General features: G+C 38.9%; 1 protein-coding gene across 3 annotated transcripts in view; it reads left to right on the top strand.

Moving 5' to 3' along the window:
• The window catches only part of LOC149305323 (pleckstrin homology domain-containing family M member 3-like), a 99349-nt gene that overhangs the window by 55421 nt on the left and 16789 nt on the right, over positions 1-27139 (top strand). For 2 of the 3 annotated variants that reach the window (XM_089477869.1, XM_089477870.1), the window contains 2 exons: positions 5595-5658; positions 23984-24141. In XM_089477869.1, the coding sequence (XP_089333995.1) occupies positions 5595-5658; positions 23984-24141 (222 nt within the window). Of the gene's footprint in view, positions 1-5594; positions 5659-15129; positions 15214-23983; positions 24142-27139 lie in introns of those variants that run through there. The other variant, XM_089477871.1, reaches the window with a different exon arrangement.

Below are 27139 nucleotides of genomic sequence, written 5' to 3'. Positions count from 1 at the left end.
GAGTTGTGCACTCTGTATTTTCCATGCAGCATTTTCAAAAGGGCAGAGAAACTATTGTGAGGAGGAATAGGTGAGAAATGTGTTTTTGCCAGCCCAGTTGCCTCCATCTAAATCTAGGCCCACTCTGTCCTCCTAGACCCACTCTGTCTTCCTTTAAGACCTGGAGATGAGAAGCTTTTGGTGCTGCCCTTAGTTCAATAATGCCCTCTAAGCTTTGGAATTGGTTCCAAGATATGTGCGGCAGATTACAAAGTCTGCCACTCTTAAGGAACTGACCAAAATCTTCCTGTTTTATGCAAGCTTCTTGGGATTAGTTCTTTTATTAGTATGTGTGTGTGTGTGTGTGTATGTATGTGTATATATTAGTATTAGTTCTTTTATTAGTATATGGATGAGCCGGCCCTGGACGTGCATCTTCATTGGGTCCAGGAGCCAGTTCCTTCCCCTATGGTCTCCACTGCACTTCTCTGCAACCACACACTGTTGAATTTTAGTGGCAGAAGTGTGGAAAGTTACATTTCTGATAAAACACTTGTTCTGAAAGCAAATAGTACTTGTAGAGGTGTGATTCCTCTTGTTCTACAGTAAAATTGCAGTGTTTTGTTGCTGCTGTTGCTATTGCACCATAGAATTTCAGCAATGAGCACAAATGGGGGGGAGGGGGGTAAAGACATCACATTTGGCCTATAATCTCTTTAAGCTTCATGCCTTGAAATACTTCAAGATCCTTGTGCCACTGTGGATTTCTTTCCTATTTATTGTTTTACTTGGTCTTTTAGTTTTAATAATAATAATATTAATTTATTTCTAACCTGCCTCTCCCTACGGATCGAGGCAGGTTACAATACCTTCTAATGTTGTTGCGGTTAGTATTTCTTTATGCTGATGCTCATCCCACTAAATATTAACACCTTAAGCTGCAGTCCTGTGCACTCTTATCTGTTGGTAATTTCCTTGGAACCTAGTAAGGCTTTCTTCTGCATGGATATGTGTGTTAGGATTGTCCTGCACATCCACTAATAGAAAAAACAACCTCTCTGCCCCCAGTTAATTATAGTAGCCTGTCTCCTCCCTGCCGTTGTCTGTTTGTCTCCATATATTGTGTCTTTCAATCTTCTTTTGTATTTTTCAAAGAATTTCAAAATCTATGCCAATACTGTGTCTGTGCCAGCTTTTTTTCTATGCCTCTCGAAATCTAAACACATTTGTTAATGCGAATAAATGATAGTGTTTACCAGTACTCCTTCACACAAAGCACTGAACTGAACTAAAAAGTGATCTTTGAATTGATCTCTGTCCAACCTTAGACATGCTCATAATGTTGCCTTTAAAGAGGTCAGCTCCAGGATACAACTGGTTCTGTCCATTAGGCACATGATCTTCATGGCACTGAGTGCCCTTTTCTCTCTTTGATTTTGACGAGAGACCACCTTAATGCTCTTGGAGTGCTGTTGTCAGCCGTAGGCTTGGTTTGTTTCCATCACAAATCAAAAAGCATGTTTCTCCAGTACCTGCGGATTCCATTTTTTTCAAAAAAGAAAAATGGACATGCTTTGGTTTTTAAGACTTTTTCTTGTCCCGCTTTCCATGATAGTGGGAATACATGTGTGTTTCTTACTATTTCTTCCATGCTGATTCTGTGCTTTTTAATATATCTACATGTATTTGCTGCTTTCTGTCCTTGAGAGAGAGCCCTTCTTTTCTGAACTGAATTGGAGAACATGTTGGGATATCTTTTTGTAAGTTAAGAAATGTTTTTATTTAGAGAATGTGTTTATGGAAGATAGATATACATATAGCATTATGTTTTAAAACCCCAATAACAATAGTAGCAAAATCCTGGGACAATACATCTGGATTCAAAATTAAAAAAAAAAGATAGAAATTACATAATCTACCATTGATCCAAAATTAGGAGGACAAGATATCATTCCAAATGTTTACCTGAGACTTCAGAGGATGAATGGTATTAAAAGCACAGTTGTTATTGGCATATTCAGTATTAGACACCAAACACTATAACAAGTTCCAGTCATTTATATCCCATTCAAAATTTCAGACTGTACTGTCAATTTCTCCATTAGAGCACTATTCCATAAACCTTCCTCTCAAACTATCCAAAAATAGATTAGGCAGACTCTCTTTTGATGCATGTTTGCTGGGCAGATCTTTTTTAGCAGCGTTACCAGAAACACCTGTATCTATCTGTGTGTGTGTGTGTGTGTGTGTGTATGTATTTGTTTAAATAATATTTGCAGAAATGTATTGCATTGCGAAAATAAAACATGTGATCACAAATTACCAAAGTAATGCCTCCCTTTTAAAAAACACATAAATGAAATAATAATAACAGTAATAATAGTTCTAATTTATTGTGGCCTGTGGCTGCATCCCCACTGCAGAAATAATCCAGTTCGACCTGATTTTTACTGCCGTGGTTCAATGCTATGGAATTCTGGGAAGTGTAGTTTGTTGTGGCACCAGAGCAGAGGGTGCCACAAAAATGCACTTCCCAGAATTCCATAGCATTGAGTTGTGGCAGTAAAAGTGGTATCACACTGGGTTGTTGCTGTAGTGGGGATGCAGCCTGTATCTTCATATATAATTTGTAGATTTAAATATGATATTATCTTCCAAAGTTTGGAATAACAGTCATAAATGTGTGGATCTTTTCCAATAACATGTACTTATTTTTGCAAGAATACTCAGGCAAGGATGAATTTTATATCAAATCAGCAATGTTTGAAAGGTGTTTGAGTCCCAGACAGTTTGAAAAAAGCTAGAATTTTCATCATTCCTAAATCAGGAAAGGATGCTTACCTAACTGCTACCTATCATTTTACTAAACTGCTGCCTATCATTTCATTATCATTTAGACTTCTGTTCTGGCTTGTCAGATAAATATGTTGACTACTAAATATATTATCCCTGATAAATGCAATTGAGCAAACCCTTAATTGAGCTAACAAAGGGAGTATGCAACTCTCCCTTCTGTCCTTGGACACTCTTAAGGTTTTTGATAAGATAAAGTGGAAATGCCTATTCAGTTTATGGAAGAGAGTAAATTTTGGAGATGTCTTTGTGTCAGTGATTGCCAGCTAACATGGGATTATTAAGGGCATATATTCATGTCCACGAGATTGATTGGGGAAGGACAAAGTAAAGATTTGTGTTACACCTTGACATGGGTTTTTCTTGTTTGTTCTAGATTAGGAGTGTATTCTTTTATCATATAAGAAAGAGAAAGGCATGGCAATAACTAAAAAGACTATTAATAATACTTCAGTAAAACTAGTTACTTCTTCCATATAGCTGTATAAAACCTAAAAATATTAACAGTAACAAAAAAAATTGCATCAGTCTTTCTTAACTCTTTGGGATAAAGTAGAAATAGAAATTGTCAGGGTGGATGATGGGGAGGAGTCAGGTTGGGATCCCACACAGGAAGACGGTGGACAAGAGGACCGCAAGACATGGGGAGGCTGCCAAAACATGGGGCTCAGCTGTGAAGGGGAGGGTGCAGGTGCGTGGGCTAGAAAAGAGGAAGGGAGGCTCAAGGAAGAGGAAGAGGAGCTAAGGAAGCCTCCAGAGTTAGGAGGGGAGACAGGGTATGAGGAGGAGATCACCAGGCGGGTTCGGGATGCTTGGACTGCAGACTTGACTCGCCGACACCTACGAGGTAGACAAGGCAGTAATGGGAGTGACAGGCTCCGGGACCCTAGAGTAGAGGGCTTCTTCACTGACCGAGTTCACTTGGCGACCTTAGAAGCGGAAGAGGGGCCCTAGCCAGCCTGCCCTGTGATTGGACCTGGACCTTGTCTCTGTTGGGACATTTGAGGGCGGTGTTGGCTGGTGGCATGTCCCCCTGGGCCACTAGAGCGAGGGGAACCGGAGCCAGAAGGAGAGGTATCCGCCCCTAAGCCTTATAGACCTGGAGTGGAAAAGTTGGGTGGTCGGTGAAGTAACCGGGCAGCCACATGAGAGAAACCGGAAGAGATATAATGTTTGTCTTGGAAATAAAGGGTATTGAGTATTCACCGGCATGTCCTCTCCTCCTTCCGCCATTATGGAGCTGCCAGTCAACCCCACCCCAACTGGAGTAGCTATGGGCCCTGAGACAGCAGTATTCTAGGAAAATGGGATAAATGTATTTTCTGGAATAGGCTTTAAAGATCTCCCTTCTTCTGTAGCTTTTACACCTGACAAGAAATAGTTCTATATATAAATCAAGAGGATCCAGTATCCAAAGAGAGCAGTGGCTTGAGTTCTAAGATTTGGATTAGCTACTAGTTTCTCAATAGGAAACAATTGTGAAATATATCTTAGGGAAAGGTCTCCAGATACAGTAAATGTTATTGTTGGCTACCATACATTTGCTATACATTTTGGATTTTTTAAAAATAACTAGATGGCGTTTCTGTTGTGCAGGAGCATTCAGGGGTAATTATCAGAGCCACCAACAATATTTTATTTCCACCCAGAAAGGACACCCCACCCCCATCCCAGATGATGAGGGTGGTGGTGGTGGTGATGGTGATGTTTGTTGTTGTTATTATTTTCCTCTTTCCCCAAAAAATTGGGACTCAAAGTAGCTTACAACTATGTACTTGTCATTTGTACTGGGTTCTTGGTTATTCCTCCTCCTGCTAGACAGGACAAGGGGGCAGAGACAGCACATTCTCACTGATAGCACATTGAAATATTTATACCACTATTCCTTTAAAAACAAAAGGCATGCCCATTCAGGTCTCACAACTTCCAGAGCCAATTATGAACAGAGGCACTGAAGAGATCTGAATGTTGATTAGTTAAATAGATTACCATGTCATGAGATCAGAATCATTATTGGCCAGTTTCCTACAACGTTATACAGCTTTTTCTTCTTCCTTCACTTGCTGGCTTCTATGGGGAATCTTGTGGAGGCAAAACCAGTGGCAGGAGGTGCCAGTTGGTAATAACTGAGGCTCTCTCTTGTGAGAGCGCTCCTTTCTTTGCACTCAGTTATCTTAGCATACCTGAGTAAATTAACACATGTACTAGGTCAGAAAACTATATTTCCTATATAAGCTTAAAAGAGTAGAAGTGATTTTCTTTCTCTGCCATTCATTTACCCACCAATCAAGCATCAATATAATTACAGTTGGCCCACCATATCCACGGATTTTTTTAATCCACGGGTTCAAGCATCCACGGCTTGAAAATATTCCAAAATGGTATAAATTCCAAATAGCAAACCTTGATTTTCCATTTTATATAAGGGAGACCATTTTGCTCTACCATTATATTTAATGGGACTTGAGCATCCACAGATTTTGTTATCCAGGAGGGATCCTGGAACCAACACTATTGGATATAAGGCCCCACTGTATTTGCCAACTGAGAGAATACTTCATGTATATGATGAAGTGGGGTCTCATCCATGAAAGTTTACAGTAAAACATCAATTCATATTTAAAGAGCCATAAGACCCTTTGTGGGTTTCGTTGCTACAGTCTAATATGGCTAACCCTCTGGAACTTGCAGGATGTTTGCAGATAAAATTTTGTATTTTGAAAACAACAGAAATAATCACTTTCTCTTTTTCTTTTTTGAAGAATTTTCCCCAGAGAGTATCTTCTTCAGCAGATTCACCTCTATTCCTTGGCTGACCTACAGCAGGTGAGTGACTTCGACATCTTCTGAGCAACATATATCTATAAAAACATATTGTACAAGGCATACACTTAGAAATGGCATGAGTTATATTGCATTCACTTATCTATCTCCTCCTCTAACCGATTTCTTGGTGCTGATACACATTTAAATTGTAGCCTCTCCTCCTGCACACCAAACATTTCGTCATGTAATTCAATTACTGCTGCTGCTTCTCTGGTGAGGTTAAATTGGATTTTGCTTTTAATCTGGCCAAATCCTTATTATCAGCCTAGAACATCTTTCACTCCCCTCTCCCCATCTCATTTCACTAATCATTTCATTCAGATCTGAGCCTGCTTTTCATATGATAGTTTCTGTTTACAAGTTGAACAAATAGGATGATAAGGTGCATCCTTGTCTAATTCCCTTTCCAATTGAGAACCACTCTGTTTCTCCTTATTCCTTTCTAACTGTAGCCTCTTGTCCTGAATATAGGTTATGCATCAGGACAATCAAATGTATTGGCACACCCAGCTTTTTAAGTGCAATCCATAGCTTTTCATAATCTATGCTGTAAAAGGCTCTGCCACAGCCTAAAAAGCACATGCTGATTTTCTTCTAGAATTCTCTGTTACACTCCATTATCCATTGTATGTTTGCAATTTGATCCCTAGTGCCTCTTTCCTTCCTGAACCCAGCCTGGGGGATTTCTCACTCTATATATGGCTGTACAGTCTTCGGCATGGCCTTGTTTGTGTATAAAATCAATGCAATGGTCCTGTAGTTGCTGCAGTCACTTGTTTCCCCTTTATTCAGACTAAGGATGTATATTGATCATTTCCATCAGTGGACCATTGTTTTGTTTTCCATATTTGCTGGCAAATTTTAGTTAGAACAATGGTTGATTCTGTCTGTGTAAATTGAAGTAGCTGTATTGGTAGGTCATATGTTTCTGAATGTTTATTCCTCTTAAATACAATTTCTACAGCTTTCACTTCACTTTTCAAAATTTGGGGTTCATTTTCATATGATTCTTCTTCCTTTTTTTCCCTTTCATCCTTTCATCATTTTTGTATAACTCTTCTATGTATTTTCTTTTAATTTTGTCTTGGTCATTTATTATGTTCCTCTGCTGATCATAAGAGTATTCCTACCCTTGGTCTAAATTACTCTTTTATTTCACTGATCTTGTGAAAGGGGTCTCTTGTTCTTCTTTTTTTGTTGTTTTCTATTTCTTTGCAGAGATCATTATACTAATTCTCTTTGTCTTTACACACTAATCACTGGATAGTTGCATGCATACTTCTGGTTCTATTTCTATCTCTCTTTCCTTTTGCTTCTCATCTGTCTTATTGCTTGTAGTGTTTTGTCTGTCATCCATTGATTCTTCTCTTTCTTTTTGGCTACATATAGAGTGTTTCTACATTCTTCTTTGAATATGTCCCTTGCTTCTGTCCATAGTTCATCTGGTTCCCTGTCAGTTATGCTTAAAACAGCCTGTCTGCTCTAACAGTGGGCTTTCCATCTGCAGGTTTCAGCATCCATGGATGGCAAATCCCATTGGCCCTAATGGTGGCACATGCACGCAGCCACAGCCATTAAAAATGACAGGACTTGAGGACCCACATTTTTTGACATCCACAGCAGGTATCTGGAACAGAAGCTCACCTGATGCTGAGAGCCGACTGTAGTGCAAATCTATTTTTCACATTACCTTTGAACTTGGCTGGGATTTTCTTCAGGTCATATTTTGGCATTCTGATTGGTGTGCTGTTTTTCTTTATCTTTATTCTAATTTTTCATATTACAGTTGGCCCTTCCCTTATGCGGGGGATCCGTTCTGGACCCCGCCACATAAGGGAAAAATCGCGTAAACTCAAGCCCCATTAGAAATAATGGGGCTTGTTCCCACGGCACTCACCGGGCATATGCCCCATTGTTTCTTCCGGGGGTGCGGGAGAAGCCTTTCCGGCCCCTTTTCCAGAGTCTGCTGGAAGCCGCGTATAGAGCGCCCGTGTATGACGCAGGCGCACTATTGTAATTCATGGTCTGTGCCACAATCTGTTCCTGGCTGTGCTTTTGCAGAGAGAATGGAGCTTCTCCATCTTATGTTTCAAGTTATGTAGTCTTCTAGATTTTTGTATTGACCAACAGGTTATGTCCATGTCTAGTCTCCTCTGTATGAAGAAGGTATTTGCTACAAATAGATTATTAGCCTCGGAAAACTCTTATCAGTCACTCTCCAGCTTCATGTCTTGTACCTAGTCCAAATTTTCCTATAGTCTTTGATTCTTCTTTGCTTCCTACGTTTGCATTCCAATTGCCCATGATTAACAAGAAGTTCTGTTTTGGTGTATTATCAATCTCTTCTTGGACTCCAATATACAGTCTCTCAAATTCTTGTTCCTCTGCGTCCCTGGCTGGCACATAAATTTGGTAATGTTAATGGGTTTTCTCTGAAGCCATATTGACATAATTCAAACTGACTTTCTGTTATATCCTTTGATTGATTTTGCTGGATCTCTTCTCACTGTTAATGCCACCCCATTCCTTCTTATCTTTTTATTTCCTGAGTAGAACATTGTGTAATTGTCTGACTCTAAATGTCCCATTACTATCCATTTTAGTTCACTCACTCCAAGTATTGCTATGTTTATACATTCCACTTCTTGTTTTACGATGTCTAGCTTCCCGTCACTCATACTCCTCACATTCCATGTTCCTATGATTTGTGTATTTTCAAATTCAAATTTTATTGCTTTTGACCAAAGGTCATTGCACAGCACAACAATATAACAATACATATAACAATATAACAATATAAAATATATGTAAATTATATCTAAAATGCGAGTATCTCGTATCTGGTATAGAATTTCTAAACAAACGAACAACAGTTGTCATTATGGGTTAAAAATTTTGTCAAATATAGTCATCACCTTTACAGTTTATGGCTATCCCTGTTATATACTTGTTCCTGATTTTTTTAGCTGCTAAAGCAAACAAAGCTACTTTCCAGGTTACATATTTATTCAGGTCCAGTAGAAGATGAAAAATCATATCCTGTGGGTTTTGACTGGGACTGGTTTCTATTATAGGTGTAATGAACCTTTCTCTTGGTTCTTGGTAGAGAGGACAAAATAACATGTAATGAACAAGGTCCTCTACCTCTTGACAACCATATACACAAGTACGTTCTTTTGCTGGAATACCTCTATATCTTCCGTCTCTGTATGCTGTATCCATCATATTTAATCTTAATTCGGTAAAAGCTTTCCATAAGTTTGCAAATGTTAAACTAACAAAATAGTATGGGAAAATACAGAACTTCTTGAGTTTATAGTATAGGGGGGCACATGAGGACAGATAAGCAGTATGGAGATCTTTTTGTATTGATGTTTCACTTATTATGTTCTTGATTTGTGTAGTGGTAGTTCATACATTCTTTTTGTCTTGTAGCCTTCTTACTTTTTGACTTCTATTCCGGTTAAGACCTTTTGTGCCCTTGGCCAGATTTCCCCTCCCCTCCTCCTTTTTTTAAAATCTCCCCTCTATTCTACCTTTTTTTAGTCCTTTCCTTGTATCCTTTTCCTTTCTCTTGTTTCATTTTGGATTGCCTCATCATAGGTTTTTTTTGGTGAGGGGGTTCACCATTGCCTCCCTCTGCACAATACCAACATACATTAGCTATGGCAGCCCTAAGGCGAACCAATTACAGGGTTTTCTTGACAAGATTTATTCAGAGGATGTTTGGGATCGCTTTCCTTTGAGGCCCAAGGTCACCCAGTGTATTTCCATGGCTAAGCAAGGATTTGAACTCTGTCTTCAGTGTCTTAGTCCAACAACTAAACCACAGTGCCACGCTGGTTCTCTCGTTCCCACTTACTGTGCCATTAAACATCCTTTTTCTTCAGGGGAGGGTGCTGCCAGCCATTTTTTCTTTTGCATGGCGGGGGGGCAGGTTGACTAGCATTGCTCAATGACAATAACTTCTTCCTCTTTGTCTTCTTCCTTCTCCTCCTTCTCTTCTTCTTCTTCTTCTTCTTCTTTCTTTTTTTTTGGAGGGGGGAACATATGACAGTTAGTACATTAGAAAGCAACATCAATAGCTTAGGAATCGCACTCACATTTTAAGATTAACTAAAGAAATAAATTGGCAGCATGAGCTTTCGTAGACTTAAGTCTACTTCCTCAGACCAACATGCATCTAAAGAAACAGACTTAAGTCTATGAAAGTTCATACTGGCCTGTTACAGACTGCCAAAATAAAGCTGCTTCGGGTCTCTTTGGAGGTATGCTGTTTAAATGATGCATGCACCCTAAGAATCCAGAAGCTGCACCAAAGCTGCACTGCAGTGTTTAGGAATGGAGTGTGGCTTTGGCGCGACCTCCGGACTCTTAGGACCCATGCATCATTTAAACAGCATACCTCCAAAGAGACCCAAAGCAGCTTTATTTTGGCAGTCTGTAACAGGCCGCTGCCAACTTATTTCTTTAGTTAGTCTCAACGGTGCTATAAGATCTCTCTAGATAATGATTCTACAGACTAACACAGCTATATTTTTGAATTCACATTTTAAAGCCGCGAACAGGAAAATCAACACTTATCCAAATCTCTCTGAGTTTTTACTCATGGAAAATATGGATGCCAATAGATTTCAAACTGTTTCATATCTGGAACTAGGTTGGGGAAGATCTTAATGGGCTCTGTCACTTTAGGAGATATATCTGGGCCTTACTACAGTATCAGCTGCAATCCTATACTCACTTACCTAAGTGTATGTCCCACTGAATCCAGCAAGACACTTCTTAGTAGATATAGGATTGCAGTGCTAATAATTAAACAACCAGTATTAAGGTAGGTTCCACTTTCCATAGGTTTGAACATGTAAACAAACCATATGTAGTTAGTTATATGTTACATATATCTTCCATTTTAATACACAGAGATCTAGCTTTTCCTTCTGTTAGTGAAAATGTTATCATTGTAATATACAAGGTGAATTTGAAAGCTGCCAAGTGAACAGGTGTTTTGTCCTGGGTAGTGTTTTGCAATGTAACTATAGGACAAGCTAAGATCAATTCACTACATAGTGGCCTTTAATGTTCCTGTGCTCCAGGAGGAGAATAGAGTAGTAGAAGGGGAAGGTGTGAAGCAAAATAAATTTAATTGTGGCAGATCTCTCAAACTGCTACTTGTGTTTCCTCCCATAGTTCAAAAAGCACCTGGGGTGCAACTTAGATTACCTCAGCAGGTCAGAGCTTTAGCCCAAGCAAGGACTGATAGTTTCCTCCTCCACCACCAATCTCTTCCAGTTACACAAAAATACAATAGTAGCAGTAATACCAGAGTAGTAATGTCAAACAAGTTCTTCCATCATCCCAGTGCCTAATGAGTGCAATCAAGTTTATAGCTGGTCCAGTTAACATATAGTTTTTTCCCACCCTTATTGCTCCCTTATTTGCTTACTTGGGCTTTAGCAGGCAAGATAAATTGGGAGCACTCAAATTTAACAAGCAGAAAAAGAGTTGTAGTGATTGTCAGCCATGAACAGGTGAACTGTAACCCTCCATCATTTCATGAAGTGTGACAAGAAATGAGCCTTTTGTAAAAACTCCACAAGACTTGTTTGCTTGCTAAATTCAAGCCAGGCCAGTCTCTTGTGTGATAGAAACTAGGAAATCCTTATCATTAAACATGAAGGAAGGAAGTGCTCTAAATTTGTACAATTGTAAGAGCTGCTAAACAGGAACAAATAAGAATCCTTTTTATTTGTGTGTGTGTTTGTTTATAGTAATACACATTGCCGATATAGGCCTAAATCTAGTTGTTAGTCCTAGCTAGTGTAGACCCATTTAAACAATGGGAATTATGTAAGGGATTTATGTAAATTGTTGTTGATGTTGTTGTTCTTGACTGCCCCCAGGCCAACTCCTTTGCCTGGTGACCCAGTGAATGAGGCATCTCCAAGACTCCCTGTGCTCAACAGAGATGTTCAGTTCCTCCAAACTTAGGTCTGTGTCCTCTTTGATTGACTCTATCCATCTGGTGTGTGGCCTTCCTCTGTTTCTACGGGCCTCTTGTCTTTCCAAGTATTATCATCTTTCCTAGTGAGCCATGCCTTCTTAGGATGTGACCAAAGTATGACAACCTCAGTTTAGACATCTTGGCTACTAGGGAATGTTCAGATCCTTTTTGCTCTTGTAAATAGGCCCTAGGACACCAGGATGACTAGACTGAGAAGGCATGACTCACTAGAAAATACAATAATGCTAGGTAAAGGTAGAAGACAACAGGAAAAGAGGAAAACTGCATTACAGGTGGATAGACACTGTGAAGGAAGCCACGGCCCTGAATGTGAAAGGCCTAAACAGGTCTATTGAGGATAGGGTGCCTTGGAGGTGTGTCAGTCATAGAGTTGCCATGAATCAAGGGCAACTTGAAGGCAGTTAACATATACACATCAGCCATTAGTTCGTTTGGTCTATTCTGGTCTAATCTGGTTGGGACTAGTCACTGGATTTAAGCCACATTTACCAAAGTTATAAGCTCATAAAAACTTACTTGCCTTCCCCTCAGCCTACATGGCCCTACAAAAGCAATTTCTGGCCCCAAAGAATGTTTTTGTAAATTGTAATGCTTCCTTGCCTACCCTGAGTGTATTAACAAGAAGATTATATTGCAAGCAATTATTAAGTTACTTTTTATTTAACTACAGCAAATTGTAATATTTGGGTGTCAGTCCTACTGGAACTCCCAATTAGATGAGACCTTCCATTGTTGAATGGTGAGCCAATGGTTATGTAACTATAGCATGGAAATACTAATAGGATTCAGATACTGGCTTCCCAATTTTGATTACTTGACTGCATCCTTGAAGGATTTAGGTTTGAGTGTCAAACTGAATATTCACAAGTCCATTTAATTTTTGAAAAATGATATCACACAAAGAAATCAAGTAAAGAAGGACAGTTTTGCCAGGGGCAGTCTCATTTTCAGTGAATTTTCTGTAGCACAGTAGTTGCAGAGTTTTAACTGTGCCGGCTAATGGGTCTTGAAACAACATGGGTCCCACTTACCTAGGAGTAGCCTTGTTGAACTCAGTGGCATTAATCCTTGAGTAAACATGTCTGAGATTTCACTGTTATACTTTATGGTGTTATAGGTTACTGTTTTGATTTCCTTGTTCTTTGAAAACCGGACATTTAAAAAAAAGTTACAGCAGCCATGGAGGGCACTGATTTAAAGGATCTTCAATTACAAATCTGCAGTGATGCATCTAGAACTTAGAAAAAATACATTTGGACTGCAACTCCCAGATTCCCCCAGCAGTAAATGTAGCTGCAGTTCAGATCCAAACTAACACAGTGATCAAAGTATGAAACCTGTGCATAGCTCTGGCATAAGTGTACTTAAATAAGCGTTAGATTAAGGCAATTGTCTTCCTTTCTGTACCATGCAGCATCCTGATGTCTTCAAAATGTATTTGACTAATGCAGCCTTTGACTTTCCCCACTTCTCTCTCTCTCTCTCTCTCTCTCTCTCTCTCTCTCTCTCTCATTCTCTCATTCTTTCATTCTTTCTTTTTCTTTTAATGCTTTAAGAAAAATCTGTAATTAACTTTTCTGTCAAGTTTGGGAGTACACTAGAAAATGACAGAAATTACATATCAGGCTGCCAGGGTGAGCCTAAAGATCCATAGGGAGAGAGAAGAAAGGGAGCCCCAGAGAATTAAATGGTGATTGTGAAGGCAAGGGTTTTGGCCCAGCAATTGTATTGTTGCTGGCATCCACCCTTTCAAGCCACATTGTTTACACGGAGTGTAGGATTAAAGGGGGACAGCCACTCACTGGTTTTAATTTGAACTTCAAGGGGACCTGAATTTTTCATGGGCATGGGGGCACGCTACTTGGTACTCTTCATTTTACCATAAATTGAACCACAAGTGACAAAATAAAAGCAAGCTTTTCAGTATCTCTTGTTAGTATGGATTTCCCCCTCCCCCATTTTTCAAACCTTAAAATGGCGCGTCCATTTTAGATTACTGCAGTTTAGCACTTTGTCCAGTCCCTAAAATGTGGCTTAATCTTAACAGGCCAAATTCATATTCAAGTTGGTGTGTTTCAAACAACCCTAGTTAAGATTAGCTATAGTTTGCCCAGGTACATACCTTTGGTTAAAATAGAACGGAAGCAAAAGCATCTTAAGATCCTCTCAGCCATACTGGAGGAGCAAGAAGGAAGGAGTACATAAGCTTGAGGTTCACTCATGCTCAAATATGGATCACAACGTGAATGTACCTACAGACATGATATTAACAGTGTTTCACCTCCATTTTGTTCATATATACTCAACCATAAGTCAATTTCAGGTATAAGTTGAGGGCAGGTTTGGGGGCAAAAATGATGGATTTTGATATGATCTGTGAATAAATTGCAGGTAAAACATAGGGCCACTTAACAAAGGATCTGAAGGATGAAGAAAAGGAAAACAATGCCAAAGAATTTACAAAATTCAAGCAGGCATAACTGTGCTCACACTAAAGGCTGGATGGATGAGAGAATAGAGGTGTGTCAGTGCTTCTAGTACACAGATTATGCTCTTGCCTTTCAGCAGGGGATGGTTCCTTTTTTAAAATAAGAGTTAAAGTACAGTACTAACATTGACTAGTGGATAAATCGACTTTGTTTTTGGCGACATTTTTGACTAAAATTTCTAGACTTATACATGAGTTTATACAGTAGATTTCCCTAGGGTAAAATGGCAAAATGAGAACCAATTTAGTTGTTCAGAAACCAGTACCACTTGAGAATACAAGTTCAGGATTGAATGCTCATATCCCCACATCAAAATATCGCTGCAAATGGAGAACTCACCTCATTCCCATGAGGTGGCTTTCAAATATGTTTCCTACATGCATACATGGAGGACTTTGCGTGCTTTCAGAGATATATTTGTACCTGTGAACTGAAGTGAGAAAAATAGAACAGATGCCACTGCTGTTGTTCAGCCACAAGAACTCACCCTTCACCAAACACTTTAGTTGCCCTAAAGTAATCCCCAAAAAGATGCAGAAGTGTTACCTGTAAGGGAGCGGTTGGGTACTGTCATATCTCCATTGCCACTGCCAGGACTACGGATGTGCAGTTGCACTGTTTGTGTGTCAGATGTCTTGAATTATCTCCCTGAAAAGTTTGAGTAGGGCTAACTGTGAAGTCTTTGTAAGGTGTTGGTCAGGAATTTTATTTATTTGTTTGTTTATAAGTATTATATATTTCAGAGAACCCAGAATTTAGATACGTTACTACAGAACCACCATAAATATTGAAAGGGACCTTTAACTTTACAACTTTAATAGCAAAGGGTCGAAAAAGTAGGGTGTGATGAGTCAAGTGTCATTTATGCAGAAACTTTAACAAATTCTACTTCATTAAAGCAAATAAACTTTTAAAAGAAAACTTACTTAACACAATGGCCCATTTTTCTTTATTTAGACTAGTGGTTCCCCAGCTTTGGTCCTCTGAGTGCTTTGGACTTCAGGACCCAGAAGCCCCAGCAAGCTTGGCCAACAATCTGGAATTATGGAAGCTGAAGTCCAAAACATCTTGAAGACAAAAATTTGGTAACCACCGATCTTGACAATTTGATCTTAGACCATTTGGAGGAACTGGCTCCTCTGAAGACTTTTACAATTTTAGTACTGAGGAATGGGATGGGATGGTCGGATGATGTTGTAAGAACATTTGGTTGAATGTGTTTACAAACCTGCCTTTTGGAACCTTTCTTTACCATCATGAGGAGGTTTGTAAATGCATTCAACTGAGTGCAAAACATTCAGAGGCATTTAGAGGACTGTATGTACCCAGAGGCATGAGAGGCAGAGAACGCATATACATTCCTACCCCCTACTTAGTTTTAGCCTTCCTTACATGCATAGGCAGATCCTGGTATAGAGCCATTGTGAAGTTTGTTTCTAGATCCAGTGCTCTCATGGTGTAAAAAGGCGTTAACAAGCAACCCAGTATTTCTCAGGGACCTGTTTCTTAATAAATGTTATCTTCACGGAAATAATTCAGATTGTGAATCGACAGTTGAAATTATAACCTCTCTGTTGACTTATAAAAAACCTTATCGCCAATATGATGATAATGATTAACATGCCGATTTACAAGGGTGGGGTCACCAGCTATTTACAGACTCGTACTGTCTTCCTAGAAGCAATAGCCCCCTGGAATGTAGGCCTTGTCGCCTCTTTAACTTCAATTATTAACCCTAACCTACTGTGCCACACAGTACAGTGCAGTCTCATTAAAATTAAAGAGGGTAAGTGCAGGCTTAACCTCTGTCTGTTGAACTACAGTTTCCTTTTCCTGAAGATAGACCTGCTTCAAGGTTAGTTGCCTTGAAGTGAAAGCATTAGCGAAGACTGTTAGATCTATGAGCTAGCAAATCGAAGAACCCAATATTGGTGCAACCTGATACTTTACTTTCTGAGGATATTTAGTCCTGTCTATACAATTATCTTAAGATGGCAGGTCTTGGATTGCCTAGCTTTTGAAGGATTTTTTTTAAGCTTCTGTAATTTTCAGCAAGTCTTGTGCAGAAGTGGGGCAGCGCAGGGAAGGAGAGAGAGAGATATGTTTGTTGATGGATGGAACATTAATTCAATAGACAGGGTTAAATTTTTGCCAGGATACATTGGGCAATTTGGAGTTAGTGACTTATATCTTGACTAACTATCTCTTTACCTCAGGGAAGAGTCATCAAGCAAAGACCAGTTGAAATCGATGTCACTTGACATGCTTCTATGTGGCAATAACTCCACACAATGAAAGCCTAATTTTTGAAACTTGATTTCAACATCAAGTGTTAGATGGCACCGAGAGATATGGTTATTCTCTCCTTCTGTTCAGGAAGAGCACAACTTGTCAGTCACACGCAGCTGCTGATCTTGGTTAGGACAGTATCCATACAACTGGGCTGGACTAAGAACTGGGCTGGACTAAGGCAGGTCTCTGATTGTAGCAGGATCTATGCAAAGAATAACATGGTACACTGGGGTAGGCCCAGTGCATGCAGCCTCCTGTTTGATTTTGTAGTCTCTGCCTTTTTCTTGGAATAAGGGGATGAATTACCTACACTGGAAGCCTCCAGGAGGCAAAATGCACATTTCAAATAGTTTGCAACCTCCCCATACCCACTAAAAATGCCCTTTCTTGCAAAATCCAGACTTGCAGCTGCTTCAGGTTTTATTTTGTTTCCTATTTTTGTAGCTTCTGGACAAGAAATTCAGCAAGAAATTGGCTCCTTGACCTCCTAAATTTGCTCAGCACTGCCATACCTGATTGCAGCCTTGTTCAGAAAATACAGGCTGAACCTTTCCTTGTTGTGTCAATCCTGCCTCTTCCCCCCCCCCCCCCCGAAAGGTCTCTCCATCTATTGATTTAGCTCTCTCTAGTTGTACTTTGACTATATTAGGCGTATGCCTAACACATTGCGAAAATCCAGAGATAACGTTCTTTGCATTGTACAGCTTTCAATGAGACTTCCTTAAGGCCTTTTCTAAAGAGGCCATTTGTTCTCATTTTCTTCCCTCAGGCACTGTTTCTTTAAACAGCCTGTATAGTTGCAAATGTTTCTGAGAAACAAATCCTACCTCTTCCCTACAGATGTCTTCCCAGTTCATTTCAATTCTTTATATTACCCGGTAGGCAAGTAAATCCTACACTCTGCATGTGAGTTAGGGTTTGAAATTGTGCAGGACAAGTTGTTTAGAAGTCACAACTTTGTATTATAATGTTGCCAATATGTGAAACCCATGTTAAATAATGTAATGTGGATTCTTATCCATAGTATTAACAGTGCAACCTTATATATATCTACTCAGAAGTAAGTTTTTTAATGTTCTTTGGGGCCTACTCCCAAGATGAGTAGCCATAGATTAAAGCCAGCATCTGTTGAACAGTTCAGACGTAAGTATGCTTATTCAGAAATAGCTCCTATAGAGTCAGTAAGACATCTTCCCTGGTTACTATCTAATACAGAGTTGGTTGTTATTGTTGTTGCTGCTAGCTGCCCTCAAGTTGAGTTTGGCTCATGGTGACCCTTTGAATGAGGGTCTGCAAGGCTACCTGACCTCGATTGTCCTGCTCAGGTCCTGTAGACGTAGGCCTGTGGCTTCCCTAATTGAGTCTATCCATCTGGCATGTGGTCTACCTCTCTTTCTGCTGCCTTCTGCCTTCCCATCATTGTCTTTTCTAATGATTCATGCCTTCTCATGATGTGGCCAAAGTACAACAGTCTCAATTTAGTCATCCTGGCTTCCAGGGAGAATTCTAGCTCACTCATTCTCAACCTTCCTAATGCCACAACTCTTTAATACAGTTCCTCATGTTGTAGTGAACCCCAACCATAAAATTCCAGTGTCTCTGTTCCTAAGACAATCGGAAATAATGTGTTTTTCGATGGTGTTAGGCGACTCCTATGAAAGGGAAAGGGGTCACGACCCACTGCTTGATCTGTTCTAGGACCCATTCGTTTGTCTTCTTGGCCTTCCACAGTATCTTCAGTACTCCTCTCCAGCACAACACCTTAAATGAGTTGCTTTACCTTCTACTGCCTTTCTTCACTGTCCAACTCTCACATCTGTGCATTGTGATGGGGAATACATTGGCTTGGATTGTCCTTACTTTAGTATTCAGACACATCTTTTACACTTTAGGCTCTTGTCTAGTTCTTTCATAGCTGCCCTTCCCATTCCTAGCATACTGATTTCTTGCCTGTAGTCTCCGTTCTGGTTTATATTTGATCCAAGGTATGGGAACTCTTTGACTATTTGGATTTCCTCTTTGTCTAAGATTAATTCTTGTAGCTCTTCCATCATTATTTTTGTTTTCTTAATGTTTGGCAGTAATCTTACCTTGGTGCTTTCCTCCTTGACCTTCTTCAGTAATTGTTCCAGGTCCTTGTCTGTTTCTGCTAGTAATTCTTTCTTAAAACAGCTGCAGTAATTGTTATCAACATTTTATGGCCATATTTCTGTACATAGCCCATAAGATTTTTGTCTTATCATTTAAATTCATACCATATAACTTTGTATAATCAGACTGGTTATGTTAATACATAAGAATTTGCATGAATTTTTATATTTTAAAAATTTTCTAACATAAAGGGTTATCAAAATTACATGTTCCTAAAAAGATCTCCCAAGAGATAGACGTGTCGATAGCAGCTAGTTAAATGTCCATGCTAAATTTATATTTTAGAATATTATCGGCTTTTCTTACAGCAAATATATATAGCCTATATCCTGAGGTCGAATGTTGTAACCACATTTTACTTATGTTGTGTACACATGAGCATATTTTCCTTGAATTTCCTGAATACCTTTTAGGGCTTTGGGCTGGCTGTGTGCCGTAATAAATGTTGTTGTTGTTGTTTCTGCTAGTAGTATTGTGTTGTCTGCAGATAGTTAATTTTCCTTCCTCCTATCTTCACTCCTCCTGCCTCTGACTTTAAGCCGACTTTGCAAACAATATTTTCTGCAGTTCTATGATCTATGCAGTTGAAGGCTTTGCTGTAGTCAATAAATCACATGCAGATTTTCTTCTGGAATTCTCTGATGCTCTCCATTATCCAGCGTATGTTTACAGCTGTGAATCTGAATGCCTCTTCCTTTCCTAAAACCAGCTTGCACCTCTGGTGTTTCTTGCTCCATATATGGTTAGAGTCTTTGCTGCAGAATCTTGAGCATGAGGGAAATTAGTGCAGATACAGATAAATTATCTATATCTTACCTTATTTATTTTATATATTTATGTTCCTCTTTTCCATTTAAAACATTGCAAATTAAAGATAATGTCCCCATGTGCTATTTTACAAAATCATGTTTGTTGTTGTGTGACATCAAGTCATTTCCAACCCTAAAGCAAATCTGTCATGGGGTTTTCATATCTTGGTCTCCAGAGTCATAGTCCAGTGCTCAAATCACTACACTGTTGATAATGTTAGCAGTGTATCCTGCTTAAAAGATTTGAGTTGGTCTTAAAAACCATAGTGCCTATAGCTCAGAAGTGGGCAAAGGGCTATTTTTGAGGCCTTTGACCTCTCTTAGAAGTGGCATCTCACCATTTAACTGCCTAAAATTTCAAATTAACCATATTTCCCCATTTTGGCCTTTAGGGCACTCTGTGCAGCCCCTGTAGTGCTAGCCTCCAGACCCAACATAATTGCCCATCCTTGCAGTAGTGGTCAGGCATGTTCTGACTTGACAGTTATACTCATGTCTAGGTCACTCCACATCTTAAAAGCTAAAAATGACTGCCAAAATACCTCTAAATTCTCTTCTTAAAATTTGAACACCACCTGCTAAGGATGCAACTAAATGAGGGATGCATATATCTCATAGGCCCCATGCAACCATTGTTTCCTTCCCTCTGATCTGCCCCCACGTCCTCCTCCAAAATGGCTTGGCTGAGAAAACCCTACAAATAATTTAAATATCTTGTTTCAAGAGGTCCAAAACAGCCAAAACCACCCCATACTGGATTCATAACAGAGACTGGATTCATAATACCAGAAGCAAAGCAACCTCACTCCCAGTCATCTAAAGTGGTGGCTGGAACAGCATACCATCACTTTGTCCTCTGGAGTTTCGGAGTTGCTGAATATCAGCCAGGGAGGGTCTCTGGGCTCCAGGGTATGCCCACCTCTTAATTAAATCATTTCAGTTAGACCATTTTGAATCTTCCAGGTGTGTTACCATTTTGCAATAGGTCACCCTATCCATGTGTATGCAACACTGGAAGTGGTGATGTAGCCCAGCGGGCCTGTGCCCACACTCCTATTTGACTGCAGAACCAAAAGCCACCTGCTTTCTTGTTTCCCTTTTCATAATTTTTACTGCATTTTTAAAGAAAAGAAATAGTAGAGAGAGTGAAAAAATAAAGGAAAAGGGTAAAGAAAAAGGAAAATATGCATTGATATATGCAGGCCACATTTCCAAAAATACATTTTCTGGAATTCGATATTTATAAAAAACATGTTCATGCTCAGCGAAAGCAGCAGGACCTTCTGACCATTAAACAATAGACAGCAATTGTCTTTCCTGCCCTGGTGTGTAAATCTTTCTGTAATAGTAAAAGCATGCAAGAGACACCTCTGAGCTGGAGGCTTTTGGCTGCATTTATATATGTACTGTCTGCAACAAGTCTGCCCTGTCCACTGGTTATAGAGTTTTCATTCCCATATTGGCAACTAGTCCCTCCCTCAAAGGCTGTAGTCATTTTACACACCCCTACATTGGAGATGCTGCTTGTCTTTCCTCATGCTGCCAGTTTTCCTTTCCATATTAACCCTAACCTTGCAAAACTTTCAATATTGTTTTCTTGGCCAAATGTACAAATAGTGCCTGTTTGTGGAAGCAATAAAATCTGCATTTTATTATTTTCATACAGGTTAAGTATCCTTTACCTGGAAATCTGAAATATTCCAAAATTGTCTATGTGGGTGGCTGAGATAGTGAGATCTTTGCTTTCTTGTGTTTGTTTGTTTTTTCCCTTGCTTTTTTGTGTTCAGTGTACACAAACTTTGTTTCATATACAATTTTTTAAAACAAATGTATATAAAATTAATTTCAACTTAATGTGTATAAGTTATATTCAAAAGATACAGTAAATTAATTTCATGTTTAGACTTGGGTCCCATCTTCAAAACATTTCATTATTAAATATCTGAAATAAATCTGAAATCCCAAACACTTCTTGTCCCAAGCATTTTGGATAAGGGACACTCAATCTGTAACTTTTTCCCCTTAAAGGCCAGAGGTGGAATCGAGTAAAGAACCGGAATTTGGGAGACTCAGTTTCAAGTCCTCTTTGTTCCTTGAAACTCGCTGATCAACTTCAGCCAGTCACTTTTCTTCAGCCTAACCTATGTCACAGGACTGTTGAGAATAAAGTGGAGAAGAGGAGATCCATGTACACTGCCATAAATAAGCTCATTGGAGGAAAGGCAGGGTATAAGTGGAAGTAATAAATTATTATGTTCAGGGCAGCCTATTTGGCTGAATAGTAAGCCTTGGCCTGGGTGATTTAATGTTCTTGGCAAACCTCCTTGGTTCAGACATGGATTTCTTTGTTTACATTAACCTGCAATTGTATGTCCCATCACTCACATATCTGCTGCTTCTTATGTTTCCTGGTTGTTGTTGTTTTTAGCATCATTTCCCCTTCACCAGTGTAGACTCTTGACCCTCATTACCAGAATTAATTAAGGAAGTTTTTTCTTTAAAGAAGCTGCTCACAATACTGCCTTTAGCAGTCTCTTATAACGGTAGCAAAGTACCAGCCTTGAACCCCACTTTGTGTAGTGACCTTTCTGAATTGTTTTAACGTCCAGCATGAGGAGATCTTCCTATAGCAGGACACAGTGAGAACTTCACCTTCCCCTGCAACACAAACAGATGTCCAATTTGCTCAGCTAGCAATAACATTTCGGCTTCCTGTGCAGCCACAGATGTTCTTACAAGAACGAAAGGCTTTTTCGCATTTCCATTCCGTGGCAGCAGCCCAAACGATTCCCATGAACTTCCTTTCCTGCCTACATTTTTCCATCCCACATCTGTGCAGTATTTTAGGCTATAGTCTGAAGAATGATATTTAGTACAACTTAAGTAGACATTCTCATGAAATTTGACTTTCCCAGTTTTGTTTTAAAGTTTATTTACCAACGGGAGGGAATAAAAGTAGCACAGAGGTAGATAAGAAAGATGAATCCGCAGGTGGAAAATACCTTCAGTAGGATCCACAAGAGTGCCACAGAAGTGTTCAGACTTTCAGGTATTCCACAACTTTTCGTCAAGGTAGTTGGTAGTGATAAGATGAGGAAAGGAGAAGAATCAGTCTGGGGAGTACAAGTGTTGTGACTGTGAGGTTTACAATTAAATTGTCATTGTTTAATGTTCAGTTAGTTACTGAACACATGAAATGAATGATAGTGTATGTTTTGAAACAGAAATATTGCTAGTATTGAATACTTGAGATGGGTAGGATATTTATGTAAGCAAATGTTAAAATAAGCTTTTTATGTACATGGTTACTATTTGTCCCTTAAGTTAATTGTTTTTTTAATTGATATTTATCACTGGGGAAAGCTAGTGTGCTATAGTGATTTGTATTGGCAGACTAATACTCTGGAAGACCAACATTTAAATATCTGCTTGGCCATGAGTATTCACTAGCTGACCTAGGGCAACCCACTCAGCCAAAAAAGAAGGCAACAACAAACCTCTGAATAAATATTGGCCTGTTACAGACTGCTAAAATAAAGCAGCTTTGGGTCTCTTTGGAGGTATGCTATTTAAATGATGCATGAGTCCTAAGAGTCCGGAGGTCGCGCCAATGCCACACTCCATTCCTAAGCACTGGAGTGCAGCTTTGGTGCGGCTTCCGGATTCTTAGGATGCATGCATCATTTAAATAGCATACCTCCAAAGAGACCCGAAGCAGCTTTATTTTGGCAGTCTGTAACAGGCCATTGCCAAGAAAAACCTAGGATAGGGTTGCCAAATGTTGGCATTGACTTGAAGGCACATAACAGTATAATATTTCTTGTCTCACAGTACAATTGTGCTTGAAATCAGTCTGTCAATCGTGCTTTAAAAAGAGGAGATGTTCATGTGAAGTCTGCATTTTTACAACACTAAAATTGTTCGTCTGGACAGATGAAATCTCAAAGTGTGGCCTATAATAATTAAACTTCTATGTTACCCAGCTGTAGTGTGTAACTGAAGTAAGTTAGGAAATCATTAGCTCAACTGAAACATCAGATCAACTGAAACATCAACCACCTTCTGTGGAATAATGCACACATATATGTATTATTAAATCAAAACATTGCAATCATTCTTAAAGGAGGAATAAACTCAAACATGTGAATGTAAACAAAAAATCTCTAGTACATTTGTTTAAAAGAATTGAATAAACCTGTGACATGAAAAGATTGATTAAAATAGTTCATAAAAATGTCTCCAAAAGTTATCTTATCTCACTGTGCCGTCTTTAGAACCATGTACAAATCCATCTTTACATTCTGCATTTGATCAGGTGCTAGACTTCTCTGATGATCACTTAGAGTGAATTTTATCTATTTAACCTCATATTCCTGACTGCTACGACTGCTACATATCTCCACCCCTGCCCCCAAGATTGTTAAAGATTTGCATGAGTTACTTTAATCATCTATAAATAATTATCTCCATTGCTTAATAAAACATACTTATGAATACTTATACTCAATTCCATTCACAACAGATCCCTTGTGGTGATGTTTTTATCTATCATCTTGCAGGTTATTGAAGGGAAGCTGGCCCCTTTCCTTGGGAAGGTCATCAAATTTGCCACCTCTCATGTGTATAGCTGCAGCCTTTGTAGTCAAAAGGGATTCATCTGCGAGATCTGTAACAATGGTGAGATCCTGTACCCCTTTGAGGACATTTCTACAAGCAGGTAAAGAACTGTGATGCATATGATATCATTATTTTTCCATTAAAAAGAAAGGTAACAGGGATGAATCAGTCATGCTCAGCATAGTTTCCTTCTCAATGTCTTCTTCTGAGGGCTAAATAAGATATGATGTTAAATGGATTTTTGCTCCAAGGAAAGATTTCCTCCCAATGCAAAATAACAGCTTCAGCTGGGCCATTTTAGAAAGGACTGAAACGGGATGAAAAGGTTAACCACCCACTTACCCAAATGATTCTCTCTCTGTCATTCACTGTTTGCTCATTGCTTTGAGAAAAAAATATGCCAAATGCAAAGAGGCATTTAGTGTCATGTCTAGTTTGACCCCTAAGTCCTGCAGAACTACTTTCCCACTATACCACCTTTTTTTATCTGGGAGATTTTCTCTGGTGGACATGGTCTGCCAATAGACACAGTGCAAATGCATTTTTAAAAAAAAATGTTTTGAGCATTTTTTATTATGTTTTGTGTATGTTTCTCCAAGTTTTACTTAAGTGTGAGGATGGATGTGCACTTGGATCATCTGAAATTTGCCAAGTGTAAACCTGTTGTTTTTTTTATTATTATTATTTTATTACAAAACAAAACAAATTACATTTACCTAAACCACATAACATAAAACATATAACATATAACATATAACAGAAGCATCTTATCAGAATACACAGTCATCCACCATCCCTCCCTCCCCCCCAAACCCCAACATAAATACCTTTCACTCTCTCCGCTTCATTCTTCCTAAGACCTTGACAGACATTGACGAGACTTCCTTGGTCAAAACCCTTACCGTTTCATTATATTTTCTAACTGCACATCTGTATGTATCTGTTTACAGATGTTCATTTTAAATTTTTTCTATGACTTCACCCATTACCCTTCTTACTATCTTATTCTAATTTTTTACAGTGTAAAGTTCTTTAGCTAGTCAATTCCTTCTAATCTAAGCTTACTTACATTCGTTAAATTTTATCTTGTATGTTTGGCCATTTCTCTTTTATATAATTGTACATTTTTTCCCAGTTCTTCTTATCCTACTTTTTCTTCTTCTCTATTTCTGAAATCGTTTTTGTATTTTCTCTTAATCTTTCAGAAATTATGTCTATTTCCATCAATTCCATCAGTTTGATAATCCACTCCTCTATCTCAATATCTTTCTTTAATTTCCAATATTTTGTGTATGTTAACCTAGCAGCAGTCAACATATAGAAAATTATTTTCCCATAGCTCTTTTCTATCTTATCCTCCAACATATTTAATAACAAGATTTCCGGTCTAAATTTTAAATCCACATCTAATATATCTTTGATTACTTTGGCTATCATTCTCCAAAATTTTTCAGCTTGAACACATCCCCACCATAGGTGAAAAAAGGTACCCCTTTCCTTTTCACACTTCCAACATAAGTTTTGTCCCTTTCCATAGGCTGGTTACAAACCGGCACTTGGGACGTCCGCAGGACGTCCCATTTTAAAAAGGGGGCGTCTCTTCTAGACGCCCCTGGGTCTAATACGGACTCTGTGCGTCCGAACATGTCGCGGCGCCTGTGACATCGCGAATGCGCCCCTGGTGCCTCGCGACGTCACAGAGGTGCCGCAGAAAGAAGCTCCATTTTGGAGCTTCTTTTTTGCTCCGTAAGGGAGCAGCGCGGTGTGGCTGCGACGGCTCCCTTACGGAGCAAACGGCAGCGGTGGCAGACCGCCTCAAAGTAGCGGTCTATAACCCGCCCCAGATTCTACATAATTTTTCAGGAGAGAGGTGCCATCTATACATGATCTTTACAAAGTTTTCCTTAATGTCCTGACTAACTGTATATTTCATTCTTTTCCCCCATGATATTTCCCATTGTCTTAATTTCAATGCTTTTTTACAATCCTTTGCCCATTTTATCATATTTTCTTTTACTAAATCTCCTTCCATTTGAAATTCCAACAATGCCTTATATAATCTAGATAATACAGCAGGTTTTTCTTGTACCATAATTTCTTCTAACTTTGTTGGTTTCTCCCCCATTTTCATTGTTACTTTATCCATTTTGTATCTAGCTTGCATTTGATAATATAAAAACCTTTCATACTTGTGACCTTCAGTTCTAATCTGTTCCAAAGATTTCATTACAAATTCTTTCCCCTTTTTTATTACTACATCTTTATAAGTCAACCAACTTTCTTTCTTTTGGACATCAGTGTTAAACAATGCTTCATGGGGGGATAACCAGAGAGGGGTAAATGGGTTAATCCATCTTTTATACTTTTCCCAAGTTTTAATAAGAGAAGCTCTTATAAAATGATTTTTAAAGGCAGCGTTAACTTTGACTTTTCCATAAAACATGTAGGCATGATATCCGAATCTTAAATCATGACCCTCCAGTTTTAATAATTCCTTTTCTCTTAATCTAATCCAGGCGCTAAGCCATTCTAAAGTACAAGCTTCATAATATGTTCTTACATTAGGAACTGCCAGCCCTCCTCTATTTGTTGTATCTTGCATATAATTTTGTTTTATTCTTGGTTTTTTTCCATCCCATATATATTCTGAGATCTGTTTTTGCCACTCTGCAAAGAGTTTATGATTCTTAATCACAGGGATGGTACGAAATAAAAATAATATTTTTGGGATTAAGTTCATCTTTACCGCCAAAATTCTCCCCAGTAGAGATAATTTCAAATTTTTTCATTCTTTCATCTCCTTCTTTATCTCTTCCCACTTTTGCCAAGTGTAAACCTGTTTTTGAAAGACCAATGCATATGCCAATTCTATGATTTCAGCGAAGAATGTGTACTTTGCTTATGTGGCATTTGCTATGATTCTTGGGTCTATCTCACCTCCTCATGTAAGTACTACAGGATTTGGAGTTAATTACAGCTCTCTACCTTGTGAAATGCTGAGGACTAGGCACATGAGGCCATGTTAATCACATATCCTCTGGAAGCAGTTTAGGAATTTACTTTTAAAATGTATTAAGATAAATCTGTTATGGAGGGGG

This window comes from Sceloporus occidentalis, unplaced genomic scaffold (assembly GCF_023333645.1).
Source record: "Sceloporus occidentalis isolate IW3139 unplaced genomic scaffold, rSceOcc1.0.p SCAF_12, whole genome shotgun sequence".
NCBI lineage: Eukaryota > Metazoa > Chordata > Lepidosauria > Squamata > Phrynosomatidae > Sceloporus > Sceloporus occidentalis.
The sequence above is the reverse complement of the archived record's forward strand: the minus strand, read 5'-3'. Positions and strand labels throughout refer to the sequence as shown.